At 39.8% G+C, this 16351-nt stretch overlaps 1 protein-coding gene across 8 annotated transcripts in view; it reads left to right on the top strand.

Annotated features, from left to right (window-relative positions):
* LYPD6 (LY6/PLAUR domain containing 6) overlaps positions 1-16351 on the top strand; it is a 109839-nt gene that overhangs the window by 72883 nt on the left and 20605 nt on the right. For 4 of the 8 annotated variants that reach the window (XM_082397256.1, XM_082397257.1, XM_082397255.1 and 1 more), the window contains one exon: positions 10204-10392. In XM_082397256.1, the coding sequence (XP_082253382.1) occupies positions 10275-10392 (118 nt within the window). In that variant the 5' untranslated portion in view covers positions 10204-10274. The other 4 variants (XM_082397252.1, XM_082397254.1, XM_082397259.1 and 1 more) reach the window with 2 other exon arrangements.

The following is a 16351-nucleotide window of genomic DNA, read 5'->3' as shown; positions in this document are numbered from 1 at the left end:
GGGTGAGAATCAAGATAAGCCTGAGTCATTGTTAATGGTTGATGGTGGGCCGTATTCTTAATATTCTCCAACTGATTCACAACAGCCGCAAGGGCAGCTGGTTTAGCCTTTGAGAGGAGGAGGAAAATCATTTGAAGAGGAAGAGCAATGTTTTGTAGGCTGCAGTGGGAGGGAGAGGCATTTTGATGACCTCCTGTCCCCAGGATCCATGGGGCTTGGAAGGACGGGCACCGTCCACCACAGAAGTCCAAGAGGAAGTAGTATTTTCTCTGTGAGCCAGGCATTAGTCCATGCATGAAGCAATGGAAGGAATAGTTCATGAAGAGGTTAGAGATGTGGGGTCATTTGTTTCCATCTGGCTTTCAGAGAACATGGTAAGAGGAGGCAGGAGAGGCAGACATCACTTAATGTGGGTGAGCATGGCAGTGGCCAAAGGCAACTGGGAGGGGTGATATGAAGAATTAATAGGCCTCAAGGTCTCAAAAAGAATCTTCACACCAGGTCTCTAAAACCAAAACAAAGTGACCCCAAACACCAAGCAATGGTCCCTGCCAGTAAAACTTGGTTCAAACACTGCAGAACTTCCCCATGGATTCAGAGCAGGCAGTGTCAGCTTTATAACTGATTATCACTGAAGTTTTGGAAACACTCTAAATTAGCAGGGGAAAGATGAACGCACCACTCCAAATACGGAGAAGACTGCCTCCGTACAGTACCAAGATAACTCTTTTTTGGTCAAGAGGTGGAAGGCATATGCCCAGTAATCCAAATGTTGGATTTGGAACTGGGTTATTTTGAACCCAAGAGCAAATGTGTTTGCAATTTAATCCACTTATAACTATCATATTGTTTCTGAGTACATTTTGAACTTCCACGTTTTTGGAAGGTTTCTAAGATGAAATTCCTTGAAAACACGACGTTTTTAAACATAGAGAAACATTTAATAAAAGACACAAAAGCAAAAATTTCTCCAAACCGCTACTCCCTTCCAAGTAAATAAAAAATGGCAGGCTGTAGCTGAAATGTACCCAGTGTCCCATTCCTGCCTGGAGAGTTCTTTGACTTTATCCCCTTATGGCTGTTTGCACTTCAAAATGCCTTCTCGTCAGTTCTCTAGAACCTTCAAATTGATAGAGGAAGCAAACAAGCATACAGTCAACAAGCAGAAGAGAGTTAATGCAACATCTTTTAGAAATGTGAACATACTGCTAGGCATACTTAGACAGCATCATTTATCCTTCAGGAATTGAAGCATTTTTGATGCATCTGACCTTTAAATCACATTGGGGCAAAATAGAAAGGTAGCTTTCCCCTATAACTCAAGCCCTTGCCAAGGGGTTCCTGAAAAAGAAATACACACTTTTTTAAAGCACTGATTTTTATGCAAATAGATCCTCAATTTAAATTGGGAATATGTAAAAATCTATCACCCTGTAGGTTATGGAAATGAAACATCAGTGTCTACGAAGTCTAAAAGAGATAATCTCTGCCTGGTTTTCTATTAGTGACATTTTAAAAAACCAACTCTAACCTTTTAGTTGATAGGCCTTAAAGATGTATTATTGTAAAGCGCACAATTGTTACAAAGGAAAATATAGCCTGGTGTCTGGACCCTTTTGGAAGACTCTTGAATTAGTCAGAGCTCCTGATTTCAAGGGACAGAAAGCCACTTCAAACTAGCTTGGGCAAAAGGGGTATTTATTGGATGGAGACTGAAGCTTCTAAGGGAAGAGTTAAAAATTGGCTAAAAAGGCAAGGGTTGCATATAGCTTGGGCTTTTCTCTCCATCTCTCCTCTCTGTCTCTGTTGGCCAGCAAGCTTCATTCTCATCTTCTCCCTCCACATGCGGAGGAACAGGACATACACATGTTCCTGAGTTTTACTTCTTGGGGGCTTCTATTTCAGAGAGGGCTGATTGTCTTTTCCCAATTCTGGCTTGAAAAATACCAGGAAGAATCCTGATGGGCTTGGCTTGGATCAGATGTCCAACCCTGGCCCAAATGACAGTGGCCTGTAGGATGGACCATGTGAGAACAAGGTGCTTCCCAATAGCAACACATGACGTATGTCAATAGAAGAGCCATTCCCATACGAAGGGGAAAGTATAGGCCAAAACTGATTCCATATGCCCACTTGACCTATATTTTCATTGTTTAAACCTTATATTTTGATTTGAACATTGTAATGGAGTGATATTCCATTGTTACAGAAGCAAATCATGTCAATAGGTAACCTCCCCACCTTCTGGCATTTGCAGAAGTGTTCATGTGAACTGCTGTTAGCTTTATTTTGCACTTCCAGGCTAATGAGGTTACTTAGAAGTCTGTGTTGTTTGTTGTAGTGGATATCTGTGTGATTCTGCTAGCCCATCATCCAGTTTTTCTTCTTCAGCTGATAACACCTAGATTTTCCTTTGGGAAACGAATACCTCCTATATTCTCAAACCATGTGATTTCCATGAAGCTGACACTGTGTGCTTGTCTCAGTGACGTGCTAGTGGCCCAGCCCTGGCCAATTGGAATGCCACACTCCCCTGGCCAGTTATGGTCCAAGGATGGACCTCTCTCCTTTTTAAGGCTTTCCCTGGAACAGTTTGGAAAGGGCCTCGCTGCGAATGCTTCTGAAGCTACTGTTGGCCACAGTTTGAGAAGACCTGAATGAGAACAAAGGCAAGAGATGGGATAAAACAGAGTTGAGGGATGGAAATGCCTGATAACAGGGTTGAAGTCCAGCTGTCTAAGCTGGACAGTCAAGTGAAACAGTAAAATTCTTCCCCCTACCCCCTTCCCCTCAGTTTTGGTTATAGCTTGTTTGATTTGGATTTCTGTACCTTGCAACCAATGTGAAAAGTGAATTATCTTCATGAGCAGAGAACTGTGTAGTTCCTAATTAAATCTCCTGCTCCAGTTCCTTATGTTCCAGACAAGGCAAACCACAAAACCTAGTGGCATAATGCAGTAACCATTATTTCATTTATCTCTTGGTTTCTGTGGGTCAGGAATATGGGAAGGGCTTGGCTAGGCAGTTCTCACTTGGAGTCTCCATGCAGTGGCAACCAGACAGCGGCTGGAGCTGGGATAGAGGGGAGGGGAGGGGGCTGGAGCAGCTGGCAGCCAGCAGGGCAGCTGTCTCTCCTCCTGAACTCTCAATAGCTCTGTTGGACTACTTGAGCTTCCTCACAGCATGGCATTCAAAGCACTCAGACTGCTAACCTGGCTTCCACCTGAGTGTTCCAGAGCCCTGGGTGTAAATTGAATTGCTTTCTATGACCCAGCTTTGAAAGTCACACAGTGTCATTTGCACCACAAACTGGTCAACTGAACAATAAGTTTGGCCCAGAATCAAGGGAAGAAGATGTAGACCCCACCTCTTAATGGTGACACGTCAATTAATTTGCAGACATGTTTTAAAACCACCACATATTATGAGCAATCCCCAAACTATGAGAAGGGTACTGTGGTCAAAATGATATATTTCAGTAGACTTAGTTTTGTGACATCATGCTTTTAGTTTATACTTTGGGGAGCTGGATTAACTTTTTCAAGTCATTAAGGCATGAAGCATAGTCTATATATATTGAAAATTAAATAAGATTTGTCATGATCTTTCAGGCTTTAGAATTCCATTTTGTTCTTGTATTAAGGCATTTCAAATTTTAATGTGAGTAGCACTGAAAAACATTTAGATTTGGATTAGTTCTCTACTCTACAATTGCTTATATATTGACTTGCTCTTGAGGCATTGTCATTTAGTACTTGGTACCTTAGTCAATGTAACTTCCAGAAGTGCTTCACTGTCTTCCAGTGACCAGTTTAAGGAGTTGGGAGTAATCTCTTTTTCATGGATTCTCTATGAAATAGCCATTACAATGTAGATTTGTAAAACTTGACCTGTGTTATGGTTCTATCACTTTGCCTCTCTGACTAGAGTTAGAAATCCTCCTTTATACTATCTAGTACCATGGAGTAAAAATCAGAATGCAGCTCTTTTCAACTTTCTCCCAAGTGGAGGAAGTCTAATAGATCTTGAACTAATTTTTTTTTCTTTTTCAGAGTGTAGCAAGTAATCTATTGGAATAAAACCAGCAGTTGAGTAACTCATGCAAAGGTAATTTAGAGCACAAATTAAATCTGTCAGAGTGGTATTATATTTGCAAAAGCTCATAAATAACAAATGAAAGGTCACAGAGCTGTGAAAATGAGAGTGTACTTCTTCATAAGAGAGCTGTAGTCAGGGGCAAATCCTCAGCGCATATTCAAATAGCAGTGCACAAAATGGAAACACAACATCTTTTCTAAATGTCTAGAACATTCCAAACACACAGTGGACTCCAGGGAAAAACATCAATGTCCTAGAAAAGACCCTTCAAATCACTGAGCATGTCCAACATGGTATTTGTGGGGTTTAGGGATTAAAGCTCCATCAACTACTGAGAATCTGTATAGAAAAAATACATCCCCCTCAGCAGAGCCCATATTTCAGTAGCAGTTAGACTAATTGTGAATGCATGTCACTCATCTTTCACTTTTCAGTTCCTAGAAAATACTAATACAGTGAGTGGTGCTTCATGATTTACTGCAGAAATGTAAGCAGTTGGGTGATATTAATAAATAGTCCTGCCCATCCTGTTTTCTCATGGAAAAGAGCGGTGGAAAAATAGCTCTGGCTACTATAAAGTAGACAAGTTCTTTTACTGTGCATTTTATGCAGATCTTTTTTTGTGTTGTGCTGTGTTGGGCTTGACTTGTATAAGGGAATTATTTATACAAGCAATGTGTGGGCTTCATCAAAATTAAAAACTTTTGTGTATCAAAATACATCATCAAGAAAGTGAAAAGTCAACACAGGGAAAGGGAGAAAACAGTTGCAAATCATACATCTGAAAAGGGTCCAGAGTCCAGCATATAGAAAGAGCTCCTACAACTCAACAATAAAAAGATAATAACTCAATTTAAAAAATGAGCAAAGTATTTGAATAGACATTACTCCAAAGAAGATATACAAATGACCAGTAAGTACATGAAAAGATGTTCAACATCAGTCACTTGGGAAATGGAAGTCAAAACCACAGTGCACTTCACATTCACTAGGATGGTGCTATAATAAAAATTGTTTTTTAATGAAAGTAAGTGTTGATAAGGATGTGGAGAAATTTTGCTGATGGGAATGTAAAATGGTACAGTGGAAAACTGTTTGGCAGTTCCGCAAAAAGTTAAACATAGTTACCATAAGACCCAGCAATTCCACTGTTAGGTATATACCCAAGAAAAATGAAAACATATGTTCATACAAAAAATGTACATGAATGTTAAAAGCAGCATTATTCACAATAGCCATAAAGTGGAAACCACCCAAATGTCTATCAGCTGATGAGTGGTATATCCATACAGTGAAACATTATTCAGCCATAAAGAAGAATGATATACGAATTCACATTACAACATGGATGAACCTTGAAAACATTATACTAAGTGAAAGAAGCCAGACATGAAAGACTATATGTTGTATGATTCCTTTTATAAAAAATGTTGCCAATAGGCAAATCCATAGCAACAGAAAGTAGCTTAGTGGTTGCCAGGAGTCGGGGGAGAGGAGGGAATTGGGGCTGACTGCTAATGGGTGCAAACTTTCTTTTTGGGATGATGGAAATGTTCTAGACTAGGTGATGGTTGCACAATACTATGGACATACAAAAAGCCCTCACTGAATTGTATTATTTTTAAATGATGAATTTTATGTTATGTGAATTTTATCTCAATAAAAAATTTTAAAATAAATAAAAATAACAGATCCTTAAAAAAAAAAAAAAAGCAATGTGTTTACCAGGATTAATAGCACATGCACTAGAGATAAACCTCGAGTGTTATCTCAGATTCCTGTGACTGGTACCTTCTTTCTCTTTCTTGGTCAGCGGTCCATCCACACGGGGTTGACCTTCCACTCTGGCTACTGAAATACAGGTGAGTGAGTTCTTCGTGGAGTGGACCTTGATCAATGGGAGACAAGAGACAGGAAGACAGATAAATTCTCCCTCCTTTCTTGCTGCGTGGACCACACTGAGTGCAGCTGTTCCTTGGAATCCTCTATCTCTCTGTGGCTTGTTGTGAAGTGGTGAGCTGCATAGTAACCTAGGATCACATTGCTTTATATTTCTTAGCTTCATTTTACCTCTATCTGTCTGTCTGTCTTTCCCTCCTTCTCTCTCTCCCTCTCCCTTTCCTTCTTTCTCTTTTTCCTTTACCCTCGTTGTCTTGGGCTTGCTCTTCCCATATAAAGTCTTAGCACCTTTAGTCCTTGCACAGATTCTGCTGTGAAGAGCACCTGGCCTATGGCACTTGGCGAAGGGTGTGGCAAAAGAGGGAAAGAGGGAACATTCTATCAAATCTGGATTCTGTTATTTTAGAAGAGACATGGGCATTTTTAAGGTTATATTCATTGGCTTTGGGTGAAAAGCTGACTTTCATTTGTGCATAAAAAGTGAAATTACTCTGTCAAATCACTTTTTGAAAAGAACGATTTTTTCCAAAAACTGTTTTCCTCTTTATAAAAGTAATGCATGCTCATCAAAAATTTTTGAGCATGCAAATTGAGCAAAAAGAAAAACATCGAAATTACCTGAAATCCCACATCATTTTGGTCTTTGTCCTTTCAGTCCTTTTTCTAATCATAAACAAGCCTAGAAATACATACATTTTTTTGCTAAAGAAGGAACAATTTCATGAGTAAAATGTGTTGGTATGACAAAGTGTCAACTACTTTAAGAATTTGAAAACTCTGCATTAAACACATAAAATTCATGGTTAAAAAGTAGTTGAACCCTCCAAGTTTGAAAACTTGCTCTAAACAAATCAGGCCTAAAGAATCAAGCTTGCCAAGTAGAGGTGAATCTCTTTTAATGAATGAAATGGTTGTTTTAACTTCGTCCATGATACTTCACCCTGTGTAGGACCTGTGAGCACACTTGGAGATGTGGGCCTTGGCAGGGGTACAAGGTGTGCTCGTGACCTGTGCTCCTTCCACATCTTTTACACAAGTAAAATCTAACTAAGGCAGCTATGGTAGGGATTATGGGGGTGGAACACAGGCCTTGTAAATACAGGGAGGGTGTAGAAGACCAGCACCCACGTGTTTGCTTCATTGACAGGGATGGCAAGAAATCCTTGGGTCTTTGTGAGCCTCAGCATATTAAAATGCTGGTGGCATTTAGGCCTCTCCCCCCTGGCTTTGTCCCTGCCTGGCTGGCCATGGGACCAAAGGTGGGGTAGAGGAGACATATGGATTGTGATTTGTCATACTTAGTAGTTTGGGGAATTGTCATATTTTTCTGATTTAAGGAAAGTGAGCTTGTGTTGAACCAAAGTTAATTGTACCATGTTTACTTTCACTTAGAAAACTACACTGACTGATTTTGAACAAAACAATAGTAGTAAAAATATTGGGAAATACTGTTAATACATGGTATTTACTGTGTGACAGACACTGTTCTTAGTGTTTTACATGTTTATTTAGTTCTCATAGCACATTTTTTTAAAGCTGTATTTTTTTCATTGAAGTATAGTTGATATACAGTGTTTTAATTTCTGCTATACAACAAAGTGATTCACTTATATATATATATAACATTCATTTTTAAAAGATTCTTTTCCATTATGGTTTATCATAGGCTATTGAATATAGTTCTCTGTGCTATACAGTAGGACCTTTTTGTTTATCCATTCTATATATAATAGCTTACATCTGCTAACCTCAACTTCCCACTCCATCCCTCCCCCAACCTCCTCTCCCTTGGCAAACACAAGTCTGTTCTCTGTGTCCAACTCATAGTACATTTTTAAGGTAGGTAGTATTATCCTCATTTTGCTGATGAGGAAACTGGGGAACAGAATGCTTAAGTAACTGGCTTAAGGTTGCACAGCAAGAAAGTATTGGAGTAAGGTTTCAAATCCAGGCATCTAGCTCTTCCCCTCAGTATGTTACTCACACATAGTCAACACAAGCTGTAAAATGAAGGCTCTTGGATGGGTAGCCATGCCACAGAGGTTGCAGTAAGGTTCATTTCAGATGACATTAAGTAATGCATAATGCTTATGCAAAGACTGCGCAGAGGGAGACTTTTAAATTAATAACTGGAAGGAACACTGTGGTTGAGAAATGCTTTAATGACAATGAGACACTTGCAATGTTTGGTACGTGCTGACATCAAGTTTCACATTAAAAAGAACTTAGGCTGGCAACTAGTTGATATTTAATGTTAAATTATTCAAAATAAAACCAGAAAGCTTTCCTCACCATTCCTCTCCAACTGAGCCCAGATTGTGAGGAGACGGGTGTTGGTGCAATTCATTCAGGGGTCCAGGGGGCTCTGTGCAAGTCTGTCCCTCAGGTGCAGCTTCACCCGACCTGATGGATGTACACAGAAGAACTCTTGCATTCGCTTAAGATTAGATAGTGTTTGTGCCTGTCACTCACAGAGGGAGAGACATCCTTGATATTTGTTTTCTCATCACATCATTTGACCAAGTGCCTAGCACAGTGCCAGGCAGTCACATTTAGGAAGTGAACGAGCAGCTCCTTCCCTTTCTGATTGCAAACCTGCTTGGGGGAACCAAATTGCAAACAGAAGAGGGCGTAGTGAGCGTGAAGTTGGCAAGCTGGCATCATCAAGCTGTTACAGGGTGATAAGAGTTCTCTATTTTCTAACAATTTGTCTATTTGAAAAAAATAAAGAACACACCAATCCATCTGGAGTTAATTTGAGTGTATCGTGCATTGTTTGGTGTCAGTTAATCTTTTCACGATTTTTAATAAAGCTATCTTACTATTATTTCATATTTTCCTGTTCTGTAATTTTGAAAAATTGCTTGCATCATGAAATAGCTCTATGTCTGAGCTCCTTGGAGTGTTTCATTTTCTGAATTCATTTTTATACTTTCTATCGTCCTGTTTTGAATAATATTACTCTGTACTGTGTTCTAATATCTGATTAGTCTGATATTGATTTTCTCTATTGATTTTGATTTGTAATATATTTACTCTTGGTCTATTTGTTTTGACAGCAAAATTTTAGGATTATCTTATTATGCTGTTTTTAAAATGCCATTGAATATTTGTATTAAAATTTTGTAAACAAAATGTCCAAATTACGTTTTTTTAGCCAGTTTAAAATAAAGTGAATATCTAACTTGACCCCCTGCATGGGTGCTAGAATGATGGTATTCGGAAAATAGAACACGAGGAACAGACTCTATAGAAAAGCAATAAGATGGCAAGCGAACAACGCATATAAATTAAGATATATATCTACATTCTAAGTAAGCTGGACAATTCAACCCTAGTAAAATTTTATTGCTCTCAGTCTTAATTGAAAAGGGCAGAGTCCGAATAAAGGATAGAATGATGATTGCTTAGTGTTACAGTGACACCTTGATCTCATTTCTTCAGGTGTTGTTTATATACCTTGACTCAGTCTTTGGAAGAACATAGTATCACCATTAAGTGTGGCCTCAGTGGCCAGACTGCCTGGGTTTAAATCAACTCCTCTACGTATTTGCTGGACTTCAGTTTACTCACAATGGAATGATAACAGTGCCTACCTCATAGGGTTATGAGGAGAATTACCTGATATATACATATATATATATATAAAGAACTTCAACAGTACACAGCCAATAATGTTAGTTATGTTAAGGAGATTTTGAGCTATAAAGACATATCTTGGTTCACGAGAGGCCAATTTACTTACATATCCTTTTTTTTTTTTTCCAAATCTGAAAGTCTAGCCTATACAGCATGACCCAGTAAGGCTGCACTCTCATACCTGGCGTTCGCTGGTATCAAGGAAATGCTTCTGAGCTTCTGCACCTGACTTATTTATTGTTGCATTCTGGCAGCCAGCCCCTTTCCTCCTGGCAAAAATAGCTGCGTTTCATTAAAATTCAATCTTTCTTGATACCGTCTCTGCTGGATGTTAGAGGGGACTGCTAGCAGTGGAGCTTTAGCAACCTAATTAAGAATGGATTTGGGTTGAAATTTTCTAAGTACTCTAAAATTACAGTCTGTAAAGTTTCTCTCCATGTCTACCCACTTCCTTGTGCCCTCGGCTCCCTGTTTCTCCCCAGCTCATCCCGCCGTCACAGGAGCTGGGCCGAGTCTCCGTGGCTTTCCCGAGTTGGACACTGACATGACTCTGGCTTCGTATTTCAGGTGCAAGTCCTCTTCCGACGTCCCGAGTCCCCGCTCCCGGGCCCCCTGGATGAGTGACGCCTCGGTCTGCCATGGAAGCTGGCCCTGCCCTGGCCTGGGTCCTGCTCCTGAGTCTGCTGGCTGATTGTCTGAAAGCTGCTCAGTCCCGAGACTTCACCGTCAAAGACATAATCTACCTCCACCCTTCAAGTAAGACTCCATTCTCTTGGCTGCAGAAATGTCACTTGACTCCCAATAAGATTTGAAAGTTGAAAAATGGCCGGCAGGAGGCAGCCTTCCACTCAGGGGAAACCCGGTGATTTAATTGCAGGGGGGCGTGCATGCGACAAAAACATGCGTTGTGTTCCACCCCCCCCCCCTTTTTTACAGGGTGTTTGTATTCGAAGGTGAATTATTAGGCTTGTTTTCTCTGTTCCCTGTACCCTCGGTCGCTCTGATTCTGAACACCCTTCCCTCTGACTCTGCCAGCCCTCGGTCAGTTATCAAAGTCAACCAACAAGTCCCGGGAGGAAGGTGTTTGTAAAAGATCAGGCCTTTGTAAGCAAGATAATAGCTGGCCTTCCTGTCTGTGCATCTAATTCTCAGTTTCAGCATAATTGCCTCCCGCCACTTCCTATTCCCTATCCCTTTCAGTTTCCTGTGTTTAAGAATTATCTTGGGAGTATATAATGATGTGTGTCCCAGGTCCCTTCCCTGGAGTGTCTGACTGCATCTATCTGGGTGGTCCCCATGGATTTTTGCTTTCAGCAAGAATTTCAGGTGCTTCCGCTGTTGCAGATATTCTAAGGATCACACTTCGGGAAACACAGCAGCTTTCCTTCTCTACTGGTCACCATCTCTGTATTTATCTCATCTCTTTTACTTTTGCTTGATTCTCTGCTGGAATACCCCTGAGCTGGGTATGTAGTGCGTGGGCTGACCTTTAGCATTCGCCCCGAGGTGCATTACTCTTTTGAAATGTTCTGTTCGACAAACATTTTTGAGCCTCTACTGTGTGTCAAGCATTGTGATCGGAGTGAAAAATGTAAAGGCAAATCAACCATAGTCCTTGCTTTTGAGGATCTTGCAATCTACAAGGTGGAGGCAGTCACCTGGACTCCTTCAATGCCACATGGTTAGAATATTTAACGTCTCCGTGTTCTGGTTGAATGAGAGGTGGTCCAAGGAGTGCACAGGGGCTTGGAATCTACCTGACCTCGGGTTAGGACCTCCCTCAGCTGCTTCATAGCCTTCTGACTTGAAATAAGTTCCCTAACTTTGTGAAGATTAAATAAAAGAACACATACAAAGCACTTAGCACTGTGAGCCATAGGAAATGCTCAATACATGTTAGGGGAATCTTTAAAGTGTTGATTTCTACATTTCTAACATGGTTAAAATGATACGTACCCTATAGCATTGTTTTGTGGACTAGAAATAGTATCTGTAAAATGCTAGGCACATACATAACAGACAATCAGATGCCTGTTACTTACGACGTTGTGCTAATTGGCTCAGACAGTAAACTGAGGATACTGAAGGTACATCACTAATTTTTTAAATCCAGATATACTTTTAACCGGCAGCCAATAGTTGCTTTAGACTTATTGCTGTTGTACGCTCTCACCAGTATAGGCTGGTGCCTACTGGTTAGTTGTATGGAAAGCTTATCTGGCTGCTTGTTTTTGCAGGGCAGTTTATTTTAGTAACATTAATGAAAAGAAGGTGCTTTGATAGTTTCTCTGTTTTCTAAGATTGCATTTTGTTCTGTTCTCCAAACAACCATGCTTTTTTATTACAGTTGGTGAACAAAAACCTAGGTTTCAGTCTCTTGGGTTTGTTTGCCAGGACTTTCAGCTTCCGCGGAATTCTTTGTCCGCTTCAGTGACAGACTCAGAAGTCACTGGGCCTCAAAACAGACCCACACCTGGCCTTCTGTGAGGCTGTGATTGTACACGCAGGGTGGAAAGGAAAATTAAGAGGGATGGATTTAAGTGACCAAGAACAAAACAAACACACTCTGCTTCTGCCCCAGGGGTATGGTGGGTCAGTGCTGGCGTTGAGTGGACCTCTATTTGGAAAGTCCATTTCAGAATGGGATCTTTGAAGGATGAGCTCTGCCAGGCCGGAGGGGCAATCACCTGTGCTCTTTAGAAATTGATGGAAAAGTTCCATTCATGTGACCTATGTTGATTAAATAGAGCCATGGCCTGGTTAAAGAGAGCTCACTGTAAATAAAGAATTGATGGAGTATTCTGATGGGATTTTGGAATATAGAGAAGGGTAGAAGCAGTTGTTCCTAAACTATGTGGTATGTAGATGATTCACCAGCAGATCTGGGCTGAGTTCTCTTTCAGAGTCTCCATAACTGATCACAAGGAATATAAGTTCTTGCAGGATTCAAGTTCCTGTCCATGGTTCCTACATAGCCAGAACTTTGTTTATTCTGACCACTTTAAAGCAGAGTTAACTTCACATTTCCCTGCACTATTTCAGAAGTTTTTGGTGTTGCTTGCTTGTTTTTACACTTTGATTTTTTAAACGGTCATGGTCGTCTGCCCTTGAGCAGCACCCAGTAGACTATGTTTAGATGAAGCGATCTCTCCACAAATAAGCAGGTTTCTGTAGAACATAGACCACAAAAAATACATGAAGGAAACATGGGATTATTTTGATTTTGAATTATTAATATAGTCACCCCACTTTGTAGATGGAGACACAAACAGCTTTCCTGGGGTCAGCGAGTGAGCCAGATTCCATTAATATTAGATACTGCTCAGAACCTGCCCAAGGAGAAACGCGGTGATGCCGGAGATGTGAGAAGATACACAAGTTTTCCACACCAGACGAACATAAACTCGTTTCTCCTGGGCCCCGAACAGCCCTCAGAGATAACAAGTGGGATGAGATTGGAACCCGGGTTGGGAAAGTTCAGCCTCCCATGAGTAATCTCCTTTGCTCTCTGGTTCCCTAATCTTTGAAGTTTCTAAGCCTTTAAAAGAAATAAACTTTATGGCTTTCAAACTTGAGGCACTGTCCTCAATAACATTCTTTTCTATCATGTGTATGGATATTTTTTCTTTTTCATGTGAAAAATGATGAATTTCTTCCTAGCCCATGATTAAAGTACCAAAGCCTAATAAAAACCTTCGAAGCAGGAGTTTGTATTAAGAGACATGAAGCTACTTATTTGGTTGTTAGACCTCATACAAGATAGCAGAATTTAACATCCTAAGTGACTTCAACATGTTCTTGGCCTCCTTTTCAATCCTTGTAATAGAAACCTTTCCTGGGAAGTTCAGTTTTCCTCTGGTTGCATATTCTGAGTCTTTCCTTAATTATGTGGACCAAAGAGCTATCTCTCTACAGGGGGCTTGTTTATGCCCAGATAGTGAGCCAACGATGTTTTCCCATAATTCTACACTACGTAAGTCTTAGGGAGTGAGGGGACTTTCTAGAAAGGTATCAGGAAATGCATTTCTATCGGAAATATGTTCATGGTATTAAAATTATACTGACAATATGTTGTTGCCTAGTGGACTGAGAAGATCAATTTATTAGATTTCTAGAAATTTTGTATTTGCATCCAGTTTCCAAAAACAATGGAAATTAATTTGGCAAGAATGAAAAAAAAGAAAGTTTGGATGCATTACACATCAGCATACGGTTCAAAACAAGATTCTCTTCTCACCACGGTTTTGGTAACTGAAGGCCTTTGTCCAGGCAAAAGTTCCAAGGGATGGAAACAAAGACGAAATCTTTTCCGATGCCTTACAAATGAATTATGGTCGGTTGAACCATGGCTGACCAGGAGAGTTAATGGACAGATTATATTACAGGAAGTAACTGGGCACTTTGGCTTTTCTTTTTTTCTTTACAATAACCTTCTCTTGAGGGACCAAGGACTTATGCCCTGAAATACAGAGTACTAAGCTTATTAACTCTGTGATCAAGAGCCAAATTAGATTCATTCGCAGCTGGGGCCACAACGATTTGAAACCCTACTTGCTCTGTAATGCTTTGAAGTAACAAAGAAGAAAACTGCACATCGCTTAGAAACCTCTTTCCGTCCTTTTTAAAAAAACTTCTTTATCAGATTCAGTATCAGTTAGCAAGTTACTGGAGATAGTTGTTCACCTGAAGACCTTGTTTATTAGCTAAATATTTCCAGAGGGGGGAGTTTGACCATTACTTGGTATTGTGCTGTAATTTCGACTGAAAGCTGAGTCTGTTTTCAGAGATTTGTCACTGAAAAGGGTTTGATTATGCACTGATCAGTACTACCTGCCAAGGTGTAAATACAAGTTCCTGTAAGCAAATATTAGACTGTCATTGTTGAGAATGCAACAGATATGAAGTTGTGGATTTAAAAATAAAACTCACTGAAAAGGAGATCATTTGGTTAATTGGCAATGATACATGCTGATAAACACATTCAGAGATAAATGATTTTAAACAGAGCTTCATTTTGCTACCATAGTGTTTTAGCTCATATTCCTGTTTTAATTTTGACACACTTTGAGTTGATTTCAGAGTCCAGGCCTACTTGTATAAGAAATGGCAGTATTTCATTTGTCACTAGTCTTGCAAAAGATAATTTTGAAGAGTCTATTAATCCAAATTTGAGAACACTACAACTTATAGTGCTAGGCTTTCAATAAGTTTATTCTTGGAACAGCTGGATTGTCAATCTTCATTCAAAGTTCTTAATTTATCTCTTTGATGGGAAAGTTTCCAGGAATAGCTAATCCAACATTCCAGCTAAAAGTTTTACTGGCTGCAGTGACAGACAGATAAAATTGGATACTCTAGTGAATTAACCACACAAGCTGAAGTATTATGGTTAGCATGCCGTCATAAACCTTAGTGAATACAATCATTTTTTGAGAAATGCTGTTCTTTAACAAATTATTTACATCTTTTTTCAAAATTCCTGCTTTAATAATTCTACTTCAAATCTTACAAACTATTTTAAAGTTCTGTCTTTTACACTTATTTATATATTAAATAATTTAAAGTGGATAGTGAAACTATTTTTAATGTATCCAATCAGGATAATTTCCTAAAATATATTGTATGGTTTTTAATAATGGTATTTATAAAAATAGTCTACTTAAAATGTCCGTAAGAGTATTGAATGCCTTTGGAATATGAGGACCTATTTATTTATTTGTTTGTTTGTTTGTTTATTTTGGTCGGGTTTAGCATGCGGGATCTTAGTTCCCCAACCAGGAATCACACCTGTGCCCCCTGCATTGGAAGCGCGGCGTCTTAGCTGCTGAACCACCAGAGAAGTCCGAGAACCTATTTTTTAAAATTCTTCAGGCATGTACTTACCTAAACTAGAATCTTTAACTCGAGTATAACCCACCTATCTAGGCAGTGGGATGTGAAGACATAACAATTTTCTGTTTAGTTTTACAAAATAGTTGATTTCTGTTTATTATAATTACATGATAGAGCATGTTTAACCACAGCGAATTTTCCTCATTGGGAATGCAGTCGTTGGATGGCTATGCCTAGGCTGCTTTCCATCCCTCGTTTTTAAGAGGATCCTTGCTCTCAGCCTCATTCTGTTTATGAACTTGAGTCACCAGCCACTAGGAGGAACATAGAACTCTCAAATGGGCCCATTGAAAGTTTCAGTTACCTGTCTTTTTTAGACAGTTTATGACCTTTGATCATGTTAGGTTATTGGATATTGTCAGAGTCAGCTCTGTGAAATATTATAAGCAAATGCTAGGATGGGCAGCTATTCTAAGCAAGGTGAAAATCAAAGTTATATCTGGCCCATAATTCTGGCCTTAAGCTGCTGCCTCCTCCTTCATTTATTTTTGATAACATACTTAATTGGTTCCATGTGGGCAAAGTAATTTACCGTGAGATGATTATTTCCACCAGTGGGACATGCAGGCTTAGCCATCTGCGAGGGAGAACAGTTGGCTCCTGCAGATGAAGTGTTTGTGTGTTTGCAGCTTTCAAAGAGGGCAGGTAGTTTTAAAGATTAACACACACACACGGACACACACACACACACACACGCACACACACACATACACACACACAAGTTCTGTCTGTGAAAGGCGAAACTCTAAGCAACAAAGCAAGCAAATGATTAAAACTAAGCACCAAGTGAAAGTACATCAGGGAAAAGGACAGAGATGGCCTG

Source organism: Balaenoptera borealis (assembly GCF_965194805.1).
Source record: "Balaenoptera borealis genome assembly, chromosome: 6".
NCBI lineage: Eukaryota > Metazoa > Chordata > Mammalia > Artiodactyla > Balaenopteridae > Balaenoptera > Balaenoptera borealis.
The sequence above is the reverse complement of the archived record's forward strand: the minus strand, read 5'-3'. Positions and strand labels throughout refer to the sequence as shown.